A 27,524-nucleotide genomic window follows, 5' to 3' on the forward strand; every position below is an offset into this window, starting at 1 on the left:
GACTTGTTGTGACTGTTGACTAACGTATTATTGTGAACAACCTTATAATAGTAAGATTTAAAAAATTAAAAAAAAAACACAACTTTTTTGGTTATGTCATCTACACCTGTTTGAGAAAGTGTCTTGTATGTATGTCCATATGTGCATTTCTCCTTTTTCTTTCTCTTTCTTTCCTTCTTTCCTTCTTTCCTTCTTTCTTCCTTCCTTCCTTCCTTCCTTCCTTTCTTTCTTTCTTTCTTCCTTTCTTCCTTTTGTTCTTTCTTTCCCTCTTTCTTTCTTCCTTCCTTCCTTCCTCCCTTCCTTCTTTCTTTCTTTCTTTCTTTCTTTCTTTCTTTCTTTCTTTCTTTCTTTCTTTCTTTCTTTCTTTCTTTCTTTCTTTCTTTCTTCCTTTTGTTCTTTCTTCCTTCCTTTTGTTCTTTCTTTCCCTCTTTCTTTCCTTCTTCCTTCCTTCCTTCCTTCCTTCCTTCCTTCCTTCCTTCCTTCCTTTCTTTCTTTCTTTCTTTCTTTCTTTCTTTCTTTCTTTCTTTCTTTCTTTCTTTCTTTCTTTCTTTCTTTCTTTCTTCCTTCCTTTTTGACTTTTTAGGTCACACCCAGCGATGCTCAGGGGTTCCTCCTGGCTCTACACTCAGGAATCACTCCTGGCAGTGCTCGGGGACCCTGTGGGATGCTGGGAGTCGAACCGGGGTCGGCCGCGTGCCAGGCCAATGCCTTCCCCGCTGTGCTCTCGCTCCAGCCCCCATTTCTCCTTTTTCTGTCTTGTGTCGTTTTATATAAAATACCGATGGAAACATGGAGCCACTGTAACGCCCCACCATGGCTTTGTCTGCCTCACGTGTACACTATTGTAACTTCTCTGACGTCACTGTGCCCAATTTTATTGTCGCCTTCATCCCTCTCCTCTGTCTGTTGATGGGACAGAATGAGGCGTCACATGGACTCATCCCCTGCTCATGGCGGCTGCGTCCTGGGTTGTGGGACTTGGCAGAAGTGGTCCCTGGGTCCCCCCCCCACCCCGTGCTTCACTCGGGGTATGTGTGTGTCATTGGATGGCTCCTCGAACCCTTGGCTGAGAGAGTCTGTCCTCCTGTGGTGGCACCAGGGCACTGGGGCTCGAATCACTCTCACTCTCTGCCACGGTGCCTTCCTGGGGGTCAGGATGAGAGAGATAGAGAGAGAGAGAGAGAGGGAGAGGGAGAGGGTGAGGGAGGAGGAGAGGGGGGAGAGAGAAAGAGAAGGGGAGAGAGAGAGGGGAGGAGAGAGAGAGAGGGAGAGACAGGAGAGAAACAAGAGAGAGGGAGAGAGGAGAGAAGGAGAGAGAGGGGAGAGAGAGGAAGAGATGGAGAGAGGAGAGGAGAAAGAGAGATGGAGAGGAAGGAGAGAGAGATGGAGAGAGGAGAAAGAGAGGAGAGATGGAGAGAGGAGAGAGGGAGAGAGATGGAGAGAAAGGGAGAGAGAGGAGAGAGATGGAGAGAGATGGAGAGAGGAGAGAGATGGAGAGAGAGGGAGAGGAAGGGAGAGAGGGAGAGAGGAGAGGAGAGAAAGGGAGAGAGGAGAGAGATGGAGAGAGGGAGAGAGATGGAGAGAGATGGAGAAAGAGGAGAGAGAGAGGAGAGAGGGAGAGGAAGGAAGAGAGAGAGGAGAGAGAGGAGAGAGGGAGCACGAGCGAGAGAGTGACCGAGGGACCCTGGAGTGACCAGCCGGGGTCAGTCCGTCCGAAACTCAGGGCGGGCACAGTGTGGTGTCAGCGCTGAGTGACGCGGCGTCTCCATGGCAGGGGCTGGTCAGCAGCGGGTCCCAGGAGGAGCCTCAAGGGGGCCTGTGTCCTGGGGGGCCTGGAGTCAGCCCGGAGGCAGGGAGGGGCAGGGAGGGACGGGACGGGGCTGCCAGGATGTGGCTTGGGGCGGGGCTGGGCTCCCATCGCAGGAGGAACCGTGGGACCTGCGTCTCCCCGAGCGCGGACCGCGGGGGTCTCAGGGGGCTGGACCCCGTCCCCTCTTCTGCTGGACGCCTCTCCCCTGGGCTCCGTGTGCGCGGGGAATCGGCTCCCGCCGGCCGTGCCAGTGTGGGGTGTGGGTGGTGGTCTACACCGCCGGCTGCCGGGGCCTGCCAGGGGCTGATGACCAAGTCCCAGAGTTGGAGACGGTCCCTGAGCCACAGCTGCCCCCCTCACACCCGCCCCCTGCCTTCACCCCTGCCACCATCACAGTCACCCCTGCCTTCACCCCTGCTTCCCTCACACCCGACCCCTGCCTTCACACCTGCTACCCTCACACCCGACCCCTGCCTTCACACCTGCTACCATCACACTCAACCCCTGCCTTCACCCCTGCCCCCCTTACATCCAACCCCTGCCTTCATCCCTGCCCCCCTCACACCCAGCCCTGCCTTCACCCCTGCCCCCCTCACACCCAGCCCTGCCTTCACCCCTGCCACTGTCACACCCACTCTCTGCCTTCACCCCTGCCCCCTCACACCCGACCCCCGCCTTCACCCCTGCCACCATCACACTCACCCCTGCCTTCACACCTGCTCCCCTCACACCCAACCCCTGCCTTCATACCTGCCACCATCACACTCAACCCCTGCCTTCACCCCTGCCCCCCTCACACCCGATCCCTGCCTTCCCACCTGCCACCATCACACCCACCCGCTGCCTTCACCCCTGCTTCCCTCACACCCACCCCTGCCTTCACCCCTGCCCTCCTCACACCCAACCCCTCCCTTCACCCCTGCCCTCCTCACACCCAACCCCTGCCTTCACACCTGCCACTGTAACACCTACCCGCTGCCTTCACCCCTGCCCCCTCACACCCACCCACTGCCTTCATACCTGCTCCCTTCACACTCGCCGCTGTCTTCACACTCACTCACCTTCCTTCTTAAGCACACACCCTCCTTCCTCACACACGGACACACACACACTCACACCCTCCTCCTCGATTGCTCCCCCCACCTCTTCCTTTACTCATCCACACCCTCCCCTTCCACCCTCACCCCTTCTTTCCACACTCTTCCTCTCTCTCTCTCTCTCTCTCTCTCTCTCTCTCTCTCTCTCTCTCTCTCTCTCTCTCTCTCCCTTCCTGCGCGCACTCCCGTCCCTGGCGCACACTCACACCCTCGCCCCTTACCCACACACCCTCTTACACACTCTCCTTGTCCTGCACACACACACACACACACACACACACAGACACACACGCACGCACGCACACACGCGCACACGCCCTGCCTGCCTCCTGAGAACCTGAGCTATTGACCGGCGGGCCCCGAGGTGCCCCCAAGCCGGCCCCGTGGGAGCGGCTGTAACATCCTTTAATGTGTCTTGGCCCCGGTTCCAGCTTCCATTATTCCCAATCAATGCGGCCACCATGCGAGCTGGGGGGAGGAGACGGCGTGGATGGGGGGGGGAGATGTGGGGACGGAGTTGGGGGGGGGCAGAGCTTCCGACCCTGACCTGCCCTGCCCTGCCCTGCCCTGCCCTGCCCTGCCCTGCCGGGGTTGAAGGGGGCGTCTGGGCTGGTCCCCAGGGACGGGGGCAGGGCTGGGGGCTGAGGAAATCCCCAAACGGGCCTCCCCAGCACCCCAGCGACCGCTGCCTCTGTTCCTTTGCCTTTGTTTCCCTTCCCGCTTCACTTAACTGATTAGCTATTGTGCGGGGTGGCCGGGCGGCTGCTCCAACCCCGGTCGGCAGCGGCAGAAACCGTTTCTTTGCCTCTGAGCATCCTCCGGCTTTATTTCCCCTCCTGCCTTCCTCCTGTCATCCAACACAGACTGTTGTTCAGTCTCCCCAACCCCCCCCCCACCCGGCTCGTGCCCGCGCCCGCGCGCGCCCTGGCTGTGGAACGGGTCCCCGCGCCCCGCTCCCCGCGCCTCTCCTCTCCTCTCCCGCGGCTTAACCCTCCAGACTCCCCTCCCCTCCCCTCCCCCCTGCTCTGTGGGCCTGATGCCACAGACACGGTGTCGGAGGAGGGAGGACCGCGGCGCCCCTCGCCGCCCCGCCAGCAGCCCGCCGGGCCTGCCGCGTCGTCGTCGTCGTCGGGGCCCGGCCCGCGCCCCCCGCGCCCGGGCCCCCGGCCGCCCTCCGTGTCCTGCATGGAAAAGTTTGCCGGCTGGAGAATGACGCTCTCCCCCGGCGACATCGCCGAGTGGCTGGACAGCAGCGCGGAGGAGGAGAAGAGTCTGCTGGCGTTCCTGGGTACGGTAGGGGCGCCCCTTCACCCCACTGCTGTCCCCTTCGCAGGCAGGGTGACACCCCCCCCCCTACTCTTGACTCCATCCGGGTGGCACCGCCGACGTCTTTGCTTTTTGTCTCCAACGGGTGGGGCTGTGCGTTTGGGGACCCCTTGTCAAGTTGGGTTTGCATCTGGGCTGCAGAGACCAGGGGGGGCTTCTCTGCTCTAACAAAGAGTGGGGCGAGGTGGGTGCGCCTGTCACCTGGCCAGCCAGCCCGGCGGGCGGGCAGGCGGATTCCGAAACTTTCACCGGCAGCCCCGGGAGGGGTGAAGGGGGGGGTTGCCGGATGCTGAAGCGGCAGGGGCCCGAGGGGGCCTGGGGGGGGCGCCTTTGTGTGTGAGAGAGAAGAGCCCGGCTTTGTGTAAGGTGTGAGTGAGCGGCAGGGATTCAAACAGGGCTGCCTGCCGGCGGAGGACATAGCAGGGGGACCATGGCTGGCCACCCTGCACGCTGCCTTTTCAGTGCATTTCGAGGGAAACGGGTTCTGCACGGCGGGGGTCGCGGCAGGAATAAAGCGAGGCAAAGTTCCGCTTTAAATCGCGCCCTGGCTTCAATGCGAGGAGAGAGGGAGCGCTTGGGACCCTCAGCCCCTCTGCTGGCGAATGCCTCTGGCTCGGCTGTCGTCTGCAAGTTTGCCTGTGACAGAAACGGGACTTTGCTCAGAACACCTAGACCTGTCCCCGAAATATAAGCACCGAGAAGTGGGCGGGGTCTGCTGAGACCTGCTCCAGCCAGCGTTCCCCCTCCACCCCCCGCGGTTCCGAAGGTTACCTTTAGTGCTTTTTTTTTTCTTTTTTCTTTTTGGCCTGGGCATCTTATTGATGTTTCTGTTTTGTTTCACTTCAGTCATGTGGTCGATTCGCTTTTGCAGGCAGTTGAGATGAAACGTATCAGGTCTGGTTCTGGAAAGACTCAGGACCAAATTAAGACTAATATTTAGATTTTTTTTTTTTTTTTGCTTTTTTCAGTGGGAGTCACACAGAGCAATGCTCAGGGGTTACTCCTGGCTCGTGCACTCAGGAATTACTCCTGAGTACCTGGCGGTACTCGGGGGACCCCATGGGATGCCGGGGATCGAACCTGGGTCAGTCAAGTGCAAGGCAAACACCCTCCCCGATGTACTATTGCTCCAACTCCTAATATTTAGATCTTCGTTTGCTTGTCACAGCCTCACTTCTCTGGGACATTGGGGTAACTTGGAGAACTGTGCGTGCCTGATACAGCCTCATTTCTGAATGTTGCTTCCTTTTCCACAACCCTTTACACGGAGACAAGAGTACAAATGCCCTCCGTCCATTTCGAAGACCCCATCATCCTGGGGAAGAAAGGCAGGATACATGATCTGTCTCTGAATTGCCACCCGATAACTTCAAGATAGGGCTGGAGCAATAGCACAGCAGGTAGTGCCTTGGCCTTGCATGTGGCCAACCCGGGTTCGATTCCTCCGCCCCTCTGAAAGCCCGGTAAGCTACCGAGAGGATCCCACCTGCATGACAGAGCCTGGCAAGCTCCCCGTGGCGTATTCGAGATGCCAAACACAGTCACAACAAGTCTCACCATGGAGACGTGACTGGTGCCCATTCGAGCAAATTGCTGAGCAACGGGACGACAGTGACAGTGATAACTTCAAGATTAATCTTGGGGTGGGTGGGGGAGGGATTTCTCCGCTCTATCTAAAACAAATTTGATCAAATAAAAGTGGGGGGGCTGGAGCAATAGCACAACAGGGAGGGCGTTTGCCTTGCACGCGGTCAACCAGGGTTTGATTCCCAGCATCCCATAGGGTCCCGGAGCACCGCCAGAAGTGATTCCTGAGTGCAGAGCCAGGAGTAGCTCCTGTGCATCAACGGGTGTGACCCAAAAAGCAAAAAAAAAGTGGGCAGTTTGGGGCTGGATTGATAGCACAGTGGGGAGGGGCTTGCTTTGCACACGGCGGCCTGAGTTAGATCCCCGGCATCCCATAGGGTCCTCTGAGCGTCACCAGGAGTGACCCCTAAGCATCACTTTGTGCAGCCCAAAAAAACAGAAAGAAAGAAAGAAAGAAAGAAAGAAAGAAAGAAAGAAAGAAAGAAAGAAAGAAAGAAAGAAAGAAAGAAAGAAAGAAAGAAGGAAGGAAAGAAAGAAAAGAGAGAAAGTGGGCAGATAAAAGTCTATGTGTGCCGGGGCTGGAGCAATAGCCCAGCGGGGAGGGCATTTGCCTTGCATGCGGCAGACCCGGGTTCAATTCCCAGCATCCCATAGGGTCCCCTAAGCACCGCCAGGGGTGATTCCTGAGTGCAGAGCCAGGAGTCAGCCCTGAGCATCACTGGGTGTGACACAAAAAGGAAAAAAAAAAAGTCTGTGTGTGCCTCTAGTTGACCTGCAGATAAAGGTATGAAAGAGGGGCTGGAGCGATATAGCACAGTAGGGAGGGCGTTTGCCTTGCATTTGGCCAACCCGGGTTCGATCCCCGGCATCCCATAGGGTCCCCCAAGCACTGCCAGGAGTGATTCCTGAGTGCAGAGCCAGGAGTCAGCCCTGAGCATCGCTGGGTGCGACCCAAAAGGCCCAAAAATACAAAATAAAGAAAAATAAAGGTATGAAAGACGGAGGCCACTTAGAAGGAAGCCAGAGCCTGTTCCCAGGGATCGGGAAGTTGGGGAGCTGGGTGTGTGGAACGCGTCCCCCCACTCCGCAGGGCCAGACCCCGAGGGCAGCCGACCTGACTTTGGGAGGCTGCAGCCCCTGTCTGTGCGTGAGCCACCCTGGGTGCCAGCCCCCGCCGTGTGGAAGGGGCGGGGCAGGACGGGAGCAGGGTTCGCTTGCTCCCACCTTCTCCAGAAGGGCCCTTCGTGGTGACCTGGGTGGGGAGGGGCGGGCGGGCAGGGCTGCTTCCAGGTCGTGCAGCCTGTCACACTGTCCCTTAGGACCCCGAGAGGGACCACCTTGCCCCGGGCAGCAGCCCCTCCCGGCCTGCCCTTGCGCCCACAGCCCACCCCTTTCAGGCCCGAGCCGGGACCCCTCAAGAAGGATGCTGGGGGGTGCAGAGACTTGAGCCGGGGAGAAAACTCATGAGCCACGAGCGACGCAGCGAGACAGATTTCACGCGAGTGGAAGACCAAGGTCGGGAAGCCGGAGCCTTAGCACCTCGGGGAGGGCACGCGGCCAACCCGGGTTCGATCCCCGGCATCCCATAGGGTCCCCCGAGCACCGCCAGGAGTGATCCCTGAGTGTAGAGCCAGGAGGGACCTCTGAGCATTGCCAGGTGGGACCCAAAAATGAAAAAAAAGGAAAATAAAAGAGAAGAGGACAGCAGTGGAGAAACCGGTGAAACAGTGGTTGCTGACACGGGTGGTGCTTTTTGGTCCAGCTGATGTGGCGTGGGGCTTTTGGAGGGCGGAGATTTTCTTTCTGACCAGGAGCTCTGAAGGTAGCAGGGCCGGCTCTGGACTGAACCGGTATCTGAAAAGATGGACCAGGGGCGGGTCAGGAGGGTCCTGCATCCCATGGGCAAGTAGAGTCCCCGGGAAGGAGCAAAAGTTTTTGGAAGAAGTTCTGGAGACAGAAGTTGGGGGGGAGGGGGATTGGGTGGGCTACCCCCCAGCGCCTTTCGTGATCAGCTAATGTGTGATTCCATCAGTTTCTTCCTCCAGCAGTTGGGATGAGTGAAAGAAAAGAGACGCAGGTGGAGGAATGCGTGTGGGAACGTTGTGTGATTGGAACTCAATCATGAAAGCTTTGCAACTGTATCTCACGGTAATTCAATTAACCAAAAAAAAAAAAAGTAATAAGTATCACAGGACCTCCTGTCGCACTGTCGTCCCATTGTTCATTGATTTGCTCGAGTGGGCGCCAGTCACGTCTCCATGGTGAGACTTGTTGTGACTGATTTTGGCATCTCGAATACGCCACGGGGAGCTTGCCAGGCTCTGCCGTGCGGGCGGGTTATCTCGGTAGCTTGCCGGGCTCTCCGAGGGGTGGAGGAATCAAACCCGGGTCAGCCGTATGCAAGGCAAATGACCTACCCACTGTGCTATCGCTCCAGGACCTCAACAAATATTGGGAAAATATTTTAGAACGTGAAAAAAAATGAAGGACAATGCATGATCACAAGAATGTTCTAGAAAACCATGTGCATTATACAAAGGACAAGAGTTCAGAGTGCTGGAACCTACTGAAAAGTTAGTGTAGATAGGGCCAGAGCGATAGCACAGCGGGGAGGACGTTTGCCTGGCACTCGGCCGACCCGGGTTCGATCCCCGGCATCCCATAGGGTCCCCCGAGCACCACCAGGAGTGATTCCTGAGCGCAGAGCCAGGAGTCAGCCCTGAGCATCGCCAGGTGGGACCCGAAAAGCCAAAAAGAAAACAAGAAAGTTCCTGTCAATGGGAGATCCCGTCGTCTTCCTAACACCTCTGCCCCCTGCATCCGCCCAGTAAAGCCAGGCCGAGTCGAGCCCTTCTGAACGGGTTTGGGGGGTGTGGGGGGGGTCTGTGCTCTCGGCCCCAGAACACCCCGGGCCGCCTGCCTACAAGAGTGGCGGAGTGGCTGGGCCCGACGGCTGGACCGAGCAGCAGAACTGGCGACAGATTGGAGCGCTGAGGAACAAGATGAGTCAAAGATTATTTTTGAAATGGGAAGGATGGCCGTGCCCCCTCAGCAGAAGTCGGGGGGCTGGGCGGAGGGAGCCAGTTGTTCCCGGGAGGAAGGAGGAGGAGGAGGAGAAGGATTATTTTGAACCGGATTGGATCCAGCCCGGGTCCGGGAAGAAATAGAATTCCCCGGCTGGCGGCTGAAGTCCCGGGCGTGAGCGGGTTTGAGAAGAGTGACTGTCCCTCGTCTGCATGGAGACCCTCGGAAAACAGGCAGAGACTGGGGTGGGAGGGTGAGGGATGGTAGGAGAAAGGGGGGTGCAGGGATGGCCGTGGCTTAGAACTTTGGTTGGTTTGTTTGTTTTTGCTTTTTGGGTCATACCTGGAGATGCTCAGGGGTTCCTCCTGGCTCTGCACTCAGGAATCACTCCTGGCAGTGCTCGGGGGGCCACATGGGATGCCGGGGATTGAACCCGGGTCGGCCGCATGCAAGGCGAACGCCCTCCCCGCTGTGCTATGGCTCTGGCCCCCGTGGCTAGCAGTATTGCCACGTGCTGGGGTAGAAGAGGTGGGCGGTGCTCCCTGGGTCTCTGGGGTACAGAACCTGGGTGACAGGTAGGGACTGGCCCCCCAAGGGGTCCTGCTGGCTCATTCATAGTGCACAGAGGGATCCCAGGAGAGAATATCCCCAGGGACAAAGCAGGGCAGGGGACAGCACAGAGGAAGGCCCTTTCCCGGGACCCTCGGAGGGAGCAATAGCACAGCGGGGAGGGCGTTTGCCTTGCACACGGCCGACCCGGGTTCAATTCCCAGCATCCCATAGGGTCCCCTGAGCACTGCCAGGAGTGATTCCTGAATGCAAAGCTATAAGTCAGCCCTGAGCATCGCCGGGTAGGACCCCCCCCCCAAAAAAAAACCTGGGGAGACTTGAACCCGCTCTTACAGAAGAGCAGATATGGGGGCAGGGGGGGCAGGGAATCCGGAGAGTTTGGGCTTAAGCGCTCGGAGCCCTGTGCAAGGTGGATGTAGGGGTGAGTGGAGAGTGTCCCACAGAAGGGGGGCGGCAGGCACCAGCCCCTGAAGTGGGGAGAGTGCCCAACAGGTGCTAAAGAACCAAAATACTGTGGTTTACTGAGCAGGGTCACGTGTGCAGAAGTTTCCGAATGTCGAAATTTATGGTGATTTCCGTTTTTCGTCATTTCCTTGGTCCTTGAAATCAAAACAGACCCTGTTCACCGTGAGGGGAGATGTCATTGCAAACCAGGCGCCTCGAGGCGTCTGTGAGGGTGAATTTGCTTTGGGCACACATGGAATGGTTGGCAAAAGTGATCGTTGGATCAAACTGTCGTCCCGTTGGTCATCGATTTGCTCGAGTGGGCACCAGTCACGTCTCCATGGTGAGACTTGTTGTTACTGCTTTTGGCATATCAAATACTCCACGGGGAGCTCGCCAGGCTCTGCCGTGCGGGCGGGATCCTCTCAGTAGCTTGCCGGGCTCTCTGAAAGGGGCGGAGGAATCGAACCCGGGTCGGCCGAGTGCAAGGCAGACGCCCTCCCCGCTGTGCTATCACTCCAGTCCACCAGTAAAGGAAAAACAAAAAAACCTAAAAGAAGGGGCTGTATTTCAGTCAGCTTAATCAATGGCTGGACAAATAGCAGTTCTCTTACAGTATTTTAAAAAAGAATAATAACTATAAATAAAATGAATAAAAATAAACAAATGAAATAATAATTTAAAAAATAATATAAATACAACAAGGGGCTGGAGCAATAGTACAGCAACACATAGGGAATTGGCCTGGCACATGACTGACCCGGGTTCGACCCTCAAGATCCCATTTGGTACCCTGAGAACCACCAGGAATGATTCCTGAGTGTAGAGCCGCGAGTAACCCTTGAGTATCACCAGGTGTGCCCCTCCCACCCGCAGCAAAAAGTATATATATATATTTATTTAGATTTAAATATAAATAAATAAGTTTATAAATAATCTTATTTAGATTTATTACTCAAATAAATCACAAACATTAAATAAATTTATTTATTTTTATTTATTTAAATTTATTATTCATTTATTATTTATTTAAATAATAAATTCTAGAAGACAAACCAGCTACTGTTGTGAAACTTGGAATGACCAGGCTGGTTCCTATCTACTTGCTGATGCTTTATGAAATAGTCTACAGGTGGAAAAGATCAGGACTTCCAGAATAAATGTACATTTACTCATTCATAAACTTTCATTTGTAACGTGTTCCTAATCAGACAGCATTTAGAAATAACATTACAATTTTTTATTTGTTGTTTTCACTTTCAGGTCAGTCATCAATTATATAGCCATATACATTAGGGTGGCTGTAAATTTAATTCAAGAGAACTTTGTCTTTTCTTCTCTTCTCTTTTTTTTTTTTTTATTTTTGCTTTTTGGGTCACACCTGGCAATGCTCAGGGCTGACTCCTGCCTCTGCACTCAGGAATCACTCCTGGCGGTGCTCGGGGGGACTGTATGGGGTGCTGGGAATCGAACCCAGGTCTGCCGCATGTAAGGCAAACACCCTCCCTGTTGTGCTGTCGCTCCAGCCCCTCAAGAAAACTTTCAAGTGCAAAAAAGTCACTATTTTGGCGTCTTCCAGAATAGCACGGAGTAGGAGCTTATTCATTTTGGGTGAAATATTGCCATTTGGGAGTAGGAGCTTATTCATTTTGGGTGAAATATTGCCATTTGGAGTCAGATAAAGAAACGTTTGTGATTGCAGCATTTTCAAATATCCATCTTCCTCTGTCAGCCTCACTCCACCACCTTCCTTTTATCTTCCACTGTTTCCTCTCTCCATAACTGCCAGTACACCAGTTCAGTATGTTGCTGGCGTTTATGAAGTTATTAGACCATTGTTTATCATTGGGATTCCCAAGTTCTAGAATAGCACTGTCTGTCTGTCTGTCTCACTGTCGTCCCATTGCTCATCGATTTGCTCGAGCGGGCACCAGTCATGTCTCCATGGTGAGACTTGTCGTGACTGTGTTTGGCATCTCGAATACACCACGGGGAGCTTGCCAGGCTCTGCCGTGTGGGCGGATCCTCTCGGTAGCTTGCTCTAAGACTAAACTTATAAAGCAGGTCAAAGTTTACTGCTTTAATTTTCTAAACTGAATTTAAGTTCTAATTTCGTTTCATTCCGTAAAGTCACTTGAGTGATAGAATGATTTTATAAAAGGGTCAGAGAGACCATATCGGGGTCAAATTATTTGCTGGCATGCCACAGACTTGGGTCCCATCCTCAGTATCACTTATGACCCCTCAGTACCCCCAGGGCTGATCTCTGAGTACAGAGCCAGGAATAGCCCCTGAGCATGGGGCTGTGACCCAAAAAAAATGTAATTTTGACATAATTTAACTTTTCAATTTATTAGTAACTCTAGCACAGCGGGCAGGGCATTTGCCTTGCACAGGACCGACCCGGGTTCGATTCCTCCGCCCGTCTCAGAGAGCCCAGCAAGCTACCGAGAGGATCCCGCCCGCACGGCAGAGCCTGGCAAGCTCCCCGTGGCGTCTTCAAGATGCCAAACACAGTCACAACAAGTCTCACCATGGAGACGTGACTGGTGCCCGCTCAGCACATCAATGAGCAACGGGATGACAGTGATACAGTGATGCAGTGATAGTAACTCTATCATAAGCTACAGTTAATGATTTGATATTGGCAACTATTACTCGTAAAAATATACTTAATGTCGGGAGAAGCATATTCAACATAAAAACTCAGTTTTCCTTTTTTCTGTTTGTTTTTTTGTTTTGTTTTGTTTTCTTTTCTTTTTTCTATCTTTTGGTTTTCCTTTTTGTTTGAAAAAAATTAGGAGGTGGGAGCTGGAGCGATAGCACAGCGGCGGGGAGGGCGTTTTGCCTGGCATGCAGCCGACCCGGTTCGATTCCCGGCATCCCATTGGGTAGCCTGAGCACCACCAGGAGTAATTCCTGAGTGCAGAGCCAGGAGGAACCCCCATGCATTGTCAGGTGTGACCACCCCCCAAAAAATTAGGAAGTCATGTTTTATGTGTTTGTGTCTGTGTGTGTGTGTGTGTGTGTATGCATGTGCGTGCAGGTTGGGAGGTGGGGTCCACACCTGGCTATGCTTAGGGCATTACTCTTGGCTTGGTGCTCAGGGAACCCTGTGGTATCAGAATTAGTCCAGACCTCACCCTGGAATCAAGTGCTGGCATCCCATAAGGTCCCCCGAGCACCGCCAGGAGTGATTCCTGAGTGCAGAGCCAGGAGTCAGCCGTGAGCATTGCCGTGTGGGACCCAAAAAGCAAAACAAAAAAAAAACAAAGTGTACGTTTGTTTTAAGTGGACATCGGCTTCCTGACGAACAGCAGTATCCCTTATTTACCTCACTGTGGATGGGCAGGAGAGCGGGCCGAAATGAGTAAAACCCCCTGGAAACCCTCAGAGGGTTCTGATAAGGTAACACTAAAATGGCGAACAGCAGTCCTGTTAAGATAGGAGGAGGTGATCTGGAATGGAAGTATTTTAAGATCACTGAATTATTCACGAGGAGGCTAGAAATTAGGATTCACTTTAGACTCGAAGTACATATGTTAGCATGTTAAGGACAACTATTAAAAGAAGAAAAATAAAAGTACATAACTTCAGGGCTGGAGCGATAGCACAGCGGGGAGGGCGTTGGCCTTGCATGCTTGCTGACCCGGGTTCGATTCTCAGCATCCCATAGGGTGCCCCGAGCACTGCCAGGAGTCATTCCTGAGTGTATCAGCCAGGAGTAACCCCTGTGTATCACTGGGTGTGACCAAAATAGCAAAAAATAGAAAAAGTAATTCCTGAGTGCAGAGCCAGGAGTAACCCCTGTGCATCACCAGGTGTGACTCAAAAAGAAAAAAATAATAAAAGTATGTAACTTCAGAGATGACAGAAAGGAAAAAACGCACTTAAATAAATTTGAGGGTGCTGGAGCGATAGCACAGCAGGGAGGGCGTTTGCCTTGCACGCGCCTGACCCGGGTTTGATTCCCAGCATCCCATAGGGTCCCCTGAGCACCGCCAGAGGTGATTCCTGAGTGCAGTGCCAGGAGCATCTGAGCATCGCCCGGTGTGACCCCAAAAAGAAAAGAAAAAGGAAAAAGAAATTTGATCAGTGTGAAAAAAGACGGGGGACAGAAAGCATAGACAGGAAGTCAAAAACACAGTAAGCTGGAGAAAGAAAATAAGATCCACCACCAACGAACAGAAATATTGATCAGTCAATGTTGTTACACTCAAATTATTTGTATACTGGGGATGACAAAGGCCCAGGGACCCAGGAGAGTTCAGAGTAACCAGTTTGAAGACAAGGACAGCCCACAAATACTAATTAGAGGAAAGCAAATCTAGTCAGAAAAATTAGGTCAGCTGGAACTTTTGTTTTTTTTGGTTTTGGGGGTCACACCCGTCGATGCACAGGGGTTTCTCCTGGATCATGCACTCAGGAATTACCCCTGGTGGTGCTCAGGGGACCCTGTGGGATGCCGGGAATCGAACCTGGGTCGGCCGTGTGCAAGGCAAACACCCTCCCCGCTGTGCTATGGCTCCAGCCCCACAAAGCAGAGATTTTTAAACGCCCTGGCTCGGCCTGCACGGGAACGAGACCCTCATGTCTGCAGACCACGACGTGACCGAGTGATTCTCAAGTCAGGTGATTTCTGCACGGGGTGAGGTGGGCGGGGAGAGGGGCTGGGGGCCGGTGCTGGGAACTCCCTTCCCTCCAGAGAACCAAGCCACAGTGCCCGCTGCTGCTGCTGACCTGCCTTTTCTGGGGAGCTGGCAGAGAAGGTGGGTGGGGAGTGCAATTACTTCCATGAGCGGAGGCAGCGAGCCGGCCCCCCGTTTCCCAAACTTTCGTGAAACACACTTAAGGACAAGAAGAAAGCTTCACCCTCACTTCTTCCAAAGATCTAATGTGGGACGGGCACCTGAGGACAGTGGGGAGTCGCTGGCCTTGCACGTGGCTGACCGGGGTTCCATCCCCAGCATCCCATAGGGGCCCTGAGCTTCCCCCCAACCCCCCTCCCCAAATAAAATAAAACAGACCAAAACCCTAAGCAACAACAACAACAAAACCACGAATGTCAACATTTCAACCTCAATACATATATTCATTTATTTATAATTATTTATTCATTATTATACCCCCACCCCCGCCCCCTGTAGATTCTCTTGGATTGGAGAAAACACATCACAGCTTGAAAAACATTACTGGGTGGGGGGCTGGAGCAATAGCACAGCGGGGAGGGCATTTGCCTGGCACGCGGCCGACCCGAGTTCGATGTCCGGCATCCCATAGGGTCCCCCGAGCACGGCCAGGAGTGATTCCTGAGTGCAGAGCCAGGAGGAACCCCTGAGCATCGCTGGGTGGGACCCAAAAAGCAAACAAAAACAAACAAACAAAAAAACATTACTGAGTGGTTTAAAAAAATTTTTTTTCTTTGCTTTTTGGGTCCCACCCGGCGATGCTCAGGGGTTCCTCCTGGCTCATGCACTCAGGAATCACTCCTGGTGGTGCTCGGGGGGCCCTATGGGATGCCGGGGATCGAACCCGGGTCGGCCGCATGCCAGGCCAACGCCCTCCCCGCTGTGCTGTTGCTCCGGCCCCGACGTGGCATTTCTGCTGACTGGGAAGAACGCCCAGCCTGGCGTCAGGAGGCCCAAATTACACCGTCCACTCCCTCCCCGCCAGGTGACACGGCGCCTGGTTCTTCCCCCCTTGCCGGAACCCTGCCCCTCCTCTGCGTCTCAGGGCCCCTTCCGGACACCCAGGCCGGGGAGCGGGGCAGCCGACGAGTGTCCACCCGCTGGAGCCCGTCCTTGGTCACTGGGTCCGACCGGGAGGTCCTGCACCAAGCTGCGGCTTCCACTGCAGTTCCAGGAGGCGGCGCGGGGCCTTGGCACTCCACCCGGCAGTTCCCCGATGCCCGAGACCCCGTTCCACCCGCCCAGCCCTGGCCACACTGCTGCCCGGGACCCTGAGACGGGCGAGCGCAGGGGACAGGCGGGGTCGCGTGCTCGGACGCGCGGGGGAGATGGGGGTGTTCCAGGGACCCGGAGTTTGTGGCGGGCTCCAAAGCCGTCCCCATCTGGTATGCGGTCGTGTGTGTGTTCCCGGCTATGGCTCAACCCCCAGGAGACCACCTACCCTAGGGCTCCAGAGAAGAGGGGCCACAGCAGGAAGTCACTCCCCCAACTGACACTCCGTCACTCCAGTGAGGGAGTGAGGAAGCCCCCGGGAGAGCGCCAAGGGCAGGGGGCACTCCTGAGCACTGTGATCAGCGAGGGGGAGGGGGGCAGAGACCAGGAGGAGAAGGTGCAGACACCACCCCCCGCCCAAAAGCCAAGATCCTGGGGTACAACGGTCTCTACCGGAAGGATGCAGGGACTGTGTGTGAGAGAGACGCACGCCCGGAGTCACAAACGAGATGGAAGTCATTCCGGAATGTCACTGTGTTTGGGAAGAGGGACGCGTCCGTCAGACTGATGGAGCGCTGGCGTGCAAAGGCCTCTGCGAAAGCCACCAACAAGAAAGCAAAGTCCTGCCTTGTCATCATGAGCACCCGACACCGCAAGCCTCGATCAATGTCCCGCCTCACTGGTCTCACCCCGTTCGAGCTCAGACGCTGAGCTGTGACGGCAACAGCTCAACTCCAGTGCCCTGAATTCGAACCACATCTGTCACTTTTGTCATGGGGCTATGGGGTGGGGTGCACAGGGGATCAAACCCAGGGTCTCACGTACATGTCACACTGGGCATATACACTCTGCCCTGGGCTACACCTCAGTCCCTTTCTTTTTTTCTTTTTTTTTGGCTTTTTGGGTCCCACCCAGCGATGCTCAGGCAGGGCTGACTCCTGGCTCTGCACTCAGGAATTACTCCTGGCAGTGCTCAGGGGACCCTATGGGATGCCAGGGATCAAACCCGGGTCGGCTGCGTGCAAGGCAAACGCCCTCCCCGCTGTGCTGTCGCTCCAGCCCCTACATATGACTCTTTAGTGAAAGAAATTGGGAATGAAAATGATAGAATACCTAGTAGACATTCTGAAAATAGTGCATATCCAAATGTACTATTGTCAAATATTAAGTAGAATGTACCATTGTCAAAATAATTATGAAGTAGAAATGTATAGAATATTGTTAAAATAATAATTAAATGAAAATAATAGCTTTTATATTATTATAAAGGAGAAAGGCTAGGGATGAATGAATTAAGCATTTAACCCAGGGTTAGGAATGAAAGGAATAAACCCAAAGAATGTTTCAAGAAAGGACTAATGATGACAACAACAGATGATGATAAATTTTAGGACAGAAATGAATGTGATGGACTGACGAGATAGCCCAGGGTTTTAGTTGCTTGCCTTACAGAAACTCAAACATGAAGGTTTTGTAACTATCTTACTATAGTTCAATTAAAAAAATTTTTTTAATTTTTTTATTAGAGAATCACTGTGATCTACAGTTACAACTTATGAACTTTTGTGTTTGCATTTTACTCATACAGTGATTGTTTACCCATCCCTCCACCAGTGCCCATTCACCTCCACCAATGATCCCAGTATCCCTCTCACTACCCCCACCCCAAAAAAAATTTTTTTAAGGGAAAAAAAGGGGGGGTCTGGAGCGATAGCACAGCGGGGAGGACGTTTGGCTTGCACGCAGCTGCCCTAGGTTCAATTCCCAGCGTCCCATAGGGTCCTCTGAGCACCGCCAGGAGTAATTCCTGAGTGCAGAGCCAGGAGGAACCCCTGTGCATCGCCAGGTGTAACCCAAAAAGAAAAAAAAATTAAAAAATAAAGATTCTTGCCTTGCGCCTCTCCAAACCCTGTTCAGTTCTCCACATCTGGTCCCCCTGAGCACCACCAGGGGGCACTGCTGAGCCAGGAATAGACCCCCAAACCCCATGGAGCGGGGCCCTCTCCAGCCCACCAGCCCCCCCCCCATAGAGAGAAGAAAGGGGTTCGGGTGCTGAACCCAGACATGAACACGATGAACCCAGGATGGCGGGAAGCCGAGAAGGGAGAGGGAGAGGGTGGGAAGGCCGCTGTAGTCTGCAGGAGACGGCAGACACGTCCTCACCAGGGTGATGGATGGCGTGGAAACAGAAGGGGTGGAGGAAGCACCAGACACTGGCAGGGGGGATGGGGGGGACAGGGGGGGCGGGAGTTGGCAGTGCCTGCTGGCTCACGGCCCGATCGATCTCTGAGCCCCTCCCGATGCTCTGCTCACAGGGAATGTCTGATGAGGGACCATCATCAGTGGTCCAGATCTTTATGTATATGTGTATATATAATTTTTTTATTTTTATTTATTTATTTATTTATTTGCTTTTTGGGTCACACCTGGCGATGCTCAGGGCTGACTCCTGGCTCTGCACTCAGGAATCACTCCTGGCTGTGCTCAGGGGACCCTATGGGATGCTGGGATTTGAACCCGGGTCGGCTGCATGCAAGGCAAACGCCCTCCCCGCTGTGCTATCTCTCCAGCCCCTATAAATTTTTTTTAATACCAAACAAAAAGCAAAAGTCGGTTTTAGAAAAACGTCGGTTTTAGAATCAAGTCCAGACTTGTCCTCAGAGACTCGGGCATGAAAAAGAGCCAGGAAATATCTACTTACTTACTCTTTTTTTTTTTGCTTTTTGGGGCCACCCTTAGCGATGCTCAGAGGTTCCTCCTGGCTCTGCACTCAGGAATCACTCCTGGCGGTGCTCGGGGGACCCTATGGGATGCTGGGAATCGAACCCGGGTCGGCCGAGTGCAAGGCAAACACCCTCCCTGCTGTGCTATCGCTCCAGCCCCATTTTATCACTTTTTAACTCAGTAGCCAGCATCAGAGACGCTTCAGGACTTTCTGTTTTGTTAAAAGTTCTCACCGTCACTGTATCTCACGGTGATTCGATTAATAAAATAAAAAAATCCTCACCGGCAGCAAAGGAAACTCTCTTTCTTTGTCTCCCGGGGCTCTCCTCTCCTTTTCTGACTAGAAAGTTACTTGCACCAGCACCCTAGGATTCAAAGTCTCTCTCTTCGGGCTCTGAATTAGGCCTTCCAGGATGAGATTTCTTTCCCTTTAAAAATGAAGAATCTGGGGGGCTGGAGTGATAGCACAGCAGGGAAGGCGTTTGCCTTGCATGCGGCCGGCCCAGGTTTGATTCCCAGCATCCTATATGGTCCCCCAAGGACCACCAGGAGTCATTCCTGAGTGCATAAGCCAGGAGAAACCTCTGTGCATCGCTGGGTGTGACCCAAAAAGCCAAAAAAAAAAAAAAAGAAGAAGAAGAAGAATCGGGTGCCTTTTGCCTTTTGTTCTAAGGTCCCTGCGTTATTTTCAGGAAGAAGGAAATTGTCATCTTGGTACTTGTCTGAGTTTTCCCTCTTTTATGGCTCATTCTATAAAAACACGCGTCTGGCCTACAGGGCCGGGGGTGACGTCACAGGCGGGAGGCCCAGACGGAGCTGCCCCACAGGAGCCGATGTGGGCTGGTGCCTTCACTGTGAAGTGGGATGACGGGTCCCCCTCCGGAGGACTGGCCGAGGATGTATAGCCGACACCTGTCCTCCACGGAGGCCCGTTTTGGGGGCTCCTTCGGGATTATCCTTGCCAGCTTGTGTAGCCTCGTGAGGGATCACGTGAGGGGTCACGGTCATGAACCCAGAGACGCACTTTTGGCATCCGAAACTTTTTTTCTTTTTGGGTCACACCCGGCCGATGCTCAGGGCTGACTCCTCGCTCTGCACTCAGGAATTACTCCTGGCGGTGCTCGGGGGACCCTATGGGATGCCGGGAATCGAACCTGGGTCGGCTGCGTGCAAGGCAAATGCCTTACTTGCTGTGCTATAGCTCCAGCCCCTGGCATTCGAAACTTAAAGCAACCAACTAACACCCTACACTGATCGAACACCAGAGCTCTTGCGGCTTTCCGGCTGAGAGAGAGACTTGCACAAAAGCTGTTTCGTTTTTGTTTGGGTGTGGGCGGCCTGGGGCAGGTCCCACGCTGGGCCTCGGAAGTCCCGGGATGCCCACTTGGCCAGATAGTTTGTTTGTGTGTTTTTTTTTTTTTTTTTTTTGCTTTTGGGGTCCCACCCGGCAATGCTCAGGGCTGACACCTGGCTCTGCTCAGGAATCACTCCTGGCGGTACTCAGGGGACCCTAGGGGATGCCGGGGATCAAACCCGGGTCGGCCACATGCAAGGCCAATGCCCTCCCCGCTGTGCTATCACTCCGGCCCCTGGTTGTGATTTTTTTACATGTTGTTTCCTAACGCTCACATACTCATTCTAGTGCCGCATAATCAATGTTTGGAAGAACATCGGTTAATCTAGTGAATCCATGACTTAGAAATCTTAAAATAAGGAGAGATACACTGGTTCTTATTTACTACTTTTTTTGGGGGGGGTGCTTTTTGGATCCCACCCGGCGATGCTCAGGGCTGACTCCTGGCTCTGCACTCAGGAATCACTCCTGGCGGTGCTCGGGGGACCCTAGGGGATGCCGGGGATTGAACCCGGGTCGACCGCATGCAACGCCTTCCCCCGATGTGCTATCGCTCCCGCCCCACAAATGAAGTTCTTGTCGCTGTCCTGCCCCTGATTAGACTCCAGTGGCTGGAGGGTGGCGAGGCTGGGGGGCTTCTCTCCCCCACCCCCACCCCCACCCAGTGGCACCAGTGGGCAGGTGTGTAGGGACATGCCAGGACGTGTGCATCCGACACGACCCTGTGTCCACTGAGGCACTGCAGTCCCAGTGACACGGGGCCGAGGCCGAGGGTGGACCCGGGAGGGGTGTTTCCCAGTGGCCCTGAGTGCCACCACCCATGTCACCAGCCGGAACAGCAGAGAGAAGAAACCCACTAACGCCAGGAATAGGGGCAGCCGTTACTTCTCCCTGAGCTCACCTTTTGCCTTCACTTCACTTTGTGTGTTTTTTTGTTTTGTTTTGTTTTGTTTTGGGTTTGGGTCATACCCGGCAATACTTAGGACTTCCTCCTGGCCATGGGCAGCCGGGGAATCGAACCCAGGTTGGTCGTGTGCAAGGCCAACGCCCTCCCCACTGTGCTATCTATCGCTCCGGCCCCCCCCCCCCCCTCGTCTCTTCTTTCTTAATGTCTTCTGGATCTCCCATGGGAGAGACTCAGAATTTCAAATTCAACAGCACGAAGGGCTTGCTTTCCTTTTATTCTTTTTCTTGAGTTTGGGACCACCCCGCCCAGCAGTGCTCAGGGGATACTCCTGGTTCTGCGCTTAGGGTTCACTCCTGGCGGGGCTCAGGGGACCCCATGGGGTGTCAGGGATCAAACCCACGTCAGCCATGTTCAAGGCAAGCGCCCTCCCCTCCCCCCCCCGTACTGGTTACCTGGCCCAGTCTGGCTTTTTTATCAATGAATAACTCAAGTCTCAGACTTGCCCTGCCCCATTTTTTATTATTATTATTATTATTATTATTATTATTATTATTATGCATGCAATTTAAAGGAAAATTCAGATTTTCCTCCAGAACCCCACGGTGCCCTAAAACTTTAAGGATTTAAACAGGTACCCAAGGACAGTTTGGTGTGTATTTAATTTTCTAGTATGCTTTATTGAAATAGCGTTAATTTTTTAAACGATATTTTTAGAATCTGTTCAATTGAAAATTGATTTTATTTTTTGTTTTGAGAGTTCAAATCTACTTTGTGTATTTAATTTTCTAGTGTGCTTTGTTGAAATATTGCTAATTGGGGCTGGAGGGATAGCACAACGGGGAGGGCTTTTGCTTTGCTTGTGGCCAATCCGGGTTCGATTCTCAGCATCCCATATGGTCCCCTGAGCACTGCCAGGAGTAATTCCTGAGTGCACGAACCAGGAATAACCCCTGTGTATCGCTGGGTGTGACCCAAAAAGCCAAAAACAAAAAAAGCAAAAAGAAAGAAATACCACCAATTTTTTAACGGATATTTTTGGAATCTGTTAATTTGAAAATTGATTTTATTTTCCCATCTATGTACACATAGATCATATATCTTTGATTCGTGGTATATTATACACTTATAGTAAACAGGTCATATATACATATTAACTATTTTTTAAAATTAATTTTTAAAAATTGAATCACGGTGAGATATAGTTACAAAGTGTCTCATTACAAAATTGAAATGTTGCTAATTTTTAATAAGGACTTTTTGGTTTTCTTTTTGTGTCACACCTGGAAATGCTCAGGGTTACTCCAGGCTCTGCACTCAGGAATGACTCCTGGCAGTGCTCGGGGGACCCTATGGGATGCTGGGAATCAAACCCGGGTCGGCCACATGCAAGGCAAACGCCCTATTCTGTGCTATCGATTCAGCCCCCAGGACTTTTGAAGAGAACTGAAAATTCATCTTTTGAGGCCCTTAGAACTCTCATTACCCAAACATAATATCAGATTTTTTTTTAATGTGGCCCCTGTGAAATTATCATCAGTAAATCATTCCCATCCATTCATGTTTTCTGATTCTGTACAGAGAATGACGAGGAATTGGCATGCATGACTGTTAATGGGAAATATTTAGACACGCTGTATGTGCTGACTTATGTCTGTGAATATGTCATGTTTTTCTGGCCTGACAAAATGAGAGGATTTTTGTTGTGAAGATATTTTTGCTTCTGACATCATCACCAACCAAATTAAAACTTTATAAATATCTTCCCACATTTTGTTCGTCTTCCCTGTGAAATTTCTGAAACTGCTTTCACATGGACAAGGCTATTTTCCTTCCCAACATGCTGCATTTCGGAGCCAAGAAGGTAGCTCTGAGGTACTTGCTCTGGGTGGTACCTCTGGGTATGTGAGACTCTGGGTTCGATCCCCGGCAACCCTCCTCTGCCCTCCACCCCACTACCACTCTCAAAACAAACAAAAACTCCTAAATGTGTCCTTTCCCTTCATCATCATCATCGTCATCATCCAGTTGATCGTCGAATTTCTCGAGCGGTTTCAGTAACGTCTCCATTCGTCCTAGCCCTGAGATTTTAGCAGCCTCTCTTTACTCGTCCTTCCCAACAATGCCGCCTTGGAGGTGCTTTCAGGGTCAGGGGAATGAGACCCCTCATTGTTATTGGTTTTGGCATATTAATACGCCACGAGGAGATTGCCAGGCTCTCCCATGCAGGCAGGAAGATCTCGGTAGCTTGCTAGGTTCTCCCAGAGGGAGAACTAGGCTATAAGATGTCAGCTGCTTCTGGGAGCTTGGTTTTATAGTCTCTGGATGTTGGCTGTTGGTGGGATTACACGGTGCTGGGGGCAGTTTCTGGGTGTGACTGCCTAGCTACTGGAAAATGGGGGATCTGGGTGGAGGAGGCCCAGTCCCGATCTGAGCAGGCTTGGAGATCTCAGCCCCAGGTCCCGCATACTTGGGTTCTTCTGCCAGTTCCGTCATGCATGAGGCTCGTCCGACCGTGTGGAGAGGGGCCTTCAGCATGGCTGTGGCTGGGCTCTGGAGGTCTTCAGCTGCCGAGGCTCTGCTTGGGACGGGGAGGGAAACTCAACCCACCCCTCTGAGGGGCCCCTGTGAAGACAGCCAGGCAGGGGGGCAAGAGACTCTGCCTTAACCCAGAGATCAATTATAGCCCCTACTTCTAGCAACCCCAAAATCAATTAAAAACAGATACTTCCTCCACTCATTGGACTTGATATGAGCTACATAGTTATAAAACTATGTCTCCTGTAGACAAATTATTCATAAAAAGTCTAAATAATCCCTCTTCAAAAATATATGTATATTTTAATTTTATAGAATGTAGGACCACCAGGGACTGGAGTGATAGCACAGCGGAGAGGGCGTTGGCCTTGCACGCAGCTGACCCGGGTTCAATCCCCAGCATCCCATAGGGTCCCCCGAGCATCGCCAGGAGTGATCTCTGAGTGCAGAGCCAGGAGTCAGCCCTGAGCATCACTGGGTTCGACCCAAAAAGAAAAAAAAAAAGTGGTAGAAAGGGACTGAGCTGGGGCTGGAGCGATAGCACAGCGGGGAGGGCGTTTGCCTTGCACGCAGCCGACCCGGGTTTGATCCCTGGCATCCCATAGGGTCCCCTGAGCACTGCCAGGAGTAATTCCTGAGTGCAGAGCCAGGAGTCAGCCCTGCCTGAGCATCGCTGGGTGGGACCCAAAAAGCCAAAAAAAAAGAAAAAAAGAAAGGGACTGAGGTGTAGCCCAGGGCAGAGTGTATATGCCCAGTGTGACATGTACGTGAGACCCTGGGTTTGATCCCCTGTGCACCCCACCCCATAGCCCCATGACAAAAGTGACAGATGTGGTTCGAATTCAGGGCACTGGAGTTGAGCTGTTGCCGTCACAGCTCAGCGTCTGAGCTCGAACGGGGTGAGACCAGTGAGGCGGGACATTGATCGAGGCTTGCGGTGTCGGGTGCTCATGATGACAAGGCAGGACTTTGCTTTCTTGTTGGTGGCTTTCGCAGAGGCCTTTGCACGCCAGCGCTCCATCAGTCTGACGGACGCGTCCCTCTTCCCAAACACAGTGACATTCCGGAATGACTTCCATCTCGTTTGTGACTCCGGGCGTGCGTCTCTCTCACACACAGTCCCTGCATCCTTCCGGTAGAGACCGTTGTACCCCAGGATCTTGGCTTTTGGGCGGGGGGTGGTGTCTGCACCTTCTCCTCCTGGTCTCTGCCCCCCTCCCCCTCGCTGATCACAGTGCTCAGGAGTGCCCCCTGCCCTTGGCGCTCTCCCGGGGGCTTCCTCACTCCCTCACTGGAGTGACGGAGTGTCAGTTGGGGGAGTGACTTCCTGCTGTGGCCCCTCTTCTCTGGAGCCCTAGGGTAGGTGGTCTCCTGGGGGTTGAGCCATAGCCGGGAACACACACACGACCGCATACCAGATGGGGACGGCTTTGGAGCCCGCCACAAACTCCGGGTCCCTGGAACACCCCCATCTCCCCCGCGCGTCCGAGCACGCGACCCCGCCTGTCCCCTGCGCTCGCCCGTCTCAGGGTCCCGGGCAGCAGTGTGGCCAGGGCTGGGCGGGTGGAACGGGGTCTCGGGCATCGGGGAACTGCCGGGTGGAGTGCCAAGGCCCCGCGCCGCCTCCTGGAACTGCAGTGGAAGCCGCAGCTTGGTGCAGGACCTCCCGGTCGGACCCAGTGACCAAGGACGGGCTCCAGCGGGTGGACACTCGTCGGCTGCCCCGCTCCCCGGCCTGGGTGTCCGGAAGGGGCCCTGAGACGCAGAGGAGGGGCAGGGTTCCGGCAAGGGGGGAAGAACCAGGCGCCGTGTCACCTGGCGGGGAGGGAGTGGACGGTGTAATTTGGGCCTCCTGACGCCAGGCTGGGCGTTCTTCCCAGTCAGCAGAAATGCCACGTCGGGGCCGGAGCAACAGCACAGCGGGGAGGGCGTTGGCCTGGCATGCGGCCGACCCGGGTTCGATCCCCGGCATCCCATAGGGCCCCCCGAGCACCACCAGGAGTGATTCCTGAGTGCATGAGCCAGGAGGAACCCCTGAGCATCGCCGGGTGGGACCCAAAAAGCAAAGAAAAAAAATTTTTTTAAACCACTCAGTAATGTTTTTTTGTTTGTTTGTTTTTGTTTGCTTTTTGGGTCCCACCCAGCGATGCTCAGGGGTTCCTCCTGGCTCTGCACTCAGGAATCACTCCTGGCCGTGCTCGGGGGACCCTATGGGATGCCGGACATCGAACTCGGGTCGGCCGCGTGCCAGGCAAATGCCCTCCCCGCTGTGCTATTGCTCCAGCCCCCCACCCAGTAATGTTTTTCAAGCTGTGATGTGTTTTCTCCAATCCAAGAGAATCTACAGGGGGCGGGGGTGGGGGTATAATAATGAATAAATAATTATAAATAAATGAATATATGTATTGAGGTTGAAATGTTGACATTCGTGGTTTTGTTGTTGTTGTTGCTTAGGGTTTTGGTCTGTTTTATTTTATTTGGGGAGGGGGGTTGGGGGGAAGCTCAGGGCCCCTATGGGATGCTGGGGATGGAACCCCGGTCAGCCACGTGCAAGGCCAGCGACTCCCCACTGTCCTCAGGTGCCCGTCCCACATTAGATCTTTGGAAGAAGTGAGGGTGAAGCTTTCTTCTTGTCCTTAAGTGTGTTTCACGAAAGTTTGGGAAACGGGGGGCCGGCTCGCTGCCTCCGCTCATGGAAGTAATTGCACTCCCCACCCACCTTCTCTGCCAGCTCCCCAGAAAAGGCAGGTCAGCAGCAGCAGCGGGCACTGTGGCTTGGTTCTCTGGAGGGAAGGGAGTTCCCAGCACCGGCCCCCAGCCCCTCTCCCCGCCCACCTCACCCCGTGCAGAAATCACCTGACTTGAGAATCACTCGGTCACGTCGTGGTCTGCAGACATGAGGGTCTCGTTCCCGTGCAGGCCGAGCCAGGGCGTTTAAAAATCTCTGCTTTGTGGGGCTGGAGCCATAGCACAGCGGGGAGGGCGTTGGCCTGACGCGGCCGACCCGGGTTCGATCCCCAGCGTCCCGTAGGGTCCCCTTGAGCACCGCCAGGAGTGATTCCTGAGTGCAGAGCCAGGAGTCAGCCCTGAGCATCGCTGGGTGGGACCGAAAAAGCAAACTGAAAAAAAGGGAAAAAAAATCCCTGCTTTCTACCTCGCCTCTGAGTTTTAGCTAATGAGGTGGCCCTTCTCTTTGAGGACCTTCCTTCCTGGTCACGTGTGCCCGCTGCTGGTGGCGGCTCCAGACATGAGGGCGCGATGAATCATGAGTCAGAGGGTTAAGAGACCTGCTGGCCAGTGTGCCCAGCCCCCGAGGGACAGGCGCGATGCTCGGTCAGGTTGTCGTTTGTTGCGTCTCTGAGGTCAGGCGTGTTTAGTCATGGGAAGACGATCCGTGTCCAGCACGCCGCGACATGGACAGCACAGGCACCTTCCAAGGAGCTTTTTTCCTGGGAGGGCTCCGAGAGGCATGTGCGTTCCCGGGTGGCCGTGAAACGGGGTCCTCTGGGCATGGCCCGAATCTCAGTCTCGGCCGATGCAGTTTCCTGCGGCAGCGAGATTTTTCTGTGACTGAGGGAGGTCGTGGCTGAGCGCCTGCTCATCGCCTGAAGTTAACTGATGAGGATGTGCAGCGGGGAAGATTGATTGAAGAGCCGCAGCCCCGTTTTGCTGCTGCCACTGCAAGCCGGAGAGAGGGAGGGGGCGAGCGAGACAGAGCGAGCGAGCGAGCGAGAGGAAAACGCCGGCTCTGAAGTGGGAGTAGCGTGGAGCCCAGGGGCCGGGAGGCCAGAAATGGAAGTTTGAACTGCATCTTTCTGTGGGAAGCCAGAAATGGAAGTTTGAACTGCATCTTTCTGTCGGAGGCACGGCAGCAGCAAATGGAAGTTTGAACTGCATCTTTCTGTGGGAAGCCAGAAATGGAAATTTGAACTGCATCTTTCTGTGGGAAGCCAGTAATGGAAGTTTGAACTGCATCTTTCTGTCGGAGGCGCAGCAGCGGCAGCCAGAATGCCAGGCTCCGGCGTCTCGGTTCTCTCCCCCTCATTCAAGACCTGCGAGAGGACCCAGATGCTTTCCTTCGGCTTGGGGGTGTGGGGCGTTCGGTTTTCCTCTCCCGGGTCCGCGCTGAGGTCGCCTCGGGTTCTCTGAGGAGCCGGATGCCGTGTCTGCCCGCCGACGGGAGATGGGGAGCGGCTGTGACAAAGGTACCCCTTGCGTCTGTGTGTTCGGTTTGTGTGCGTTCCGT

General features: G+C 53.8%; 1 protein-coding gene across 4 annotated transcripts in view; it reads left to right on the plus strand.

Annotated features, from left to right (window-relative positions):
* RASAL2 (RAS protein activator like 2) overlaps window positions 1–27,524 on the plus strand; it is a 247,788-nt gene that overhangs the window by 162,386 nt on the left and 57,878 nt on the right. Inside the window, exon 1 of one of the 4 annotated variants that reach the window (XM_055121459.1) lies at window positions 3,977–4,195. The exons of 2 other annotated variants lie outside the window; for them this stretch is intronic. In XM_055121459.1, the coding sequence (XP_054977434.1) occupies window positions 4,093–4,195 (103 nt within the window). In that variant the 5' untranslated portion in view covers window positions 3,977–4,092. Of the gene's footprint in view, window positions 1–3,976; window positions 4,196–26,545; window positions 27,484–27,524 lie in introns of those variants that run through there. One more of the 4 variants, XM_055121460.1, reaches the window with a different exon arrangement.

Source organism: Sorex araneus, chromosome X (assembly GCF_027595985.1).
Source record: "Sorex araneus isolate mSorAra2 chromosome X, mSorAra2.pri, whole genome shotgun sequence".
NCBI classification, from domain to species: Eukaryota; Metazoa; Chordata; class Mammalia; order Eulipotyphla; family Soricidae; genus Sorex; species Sorex araneus.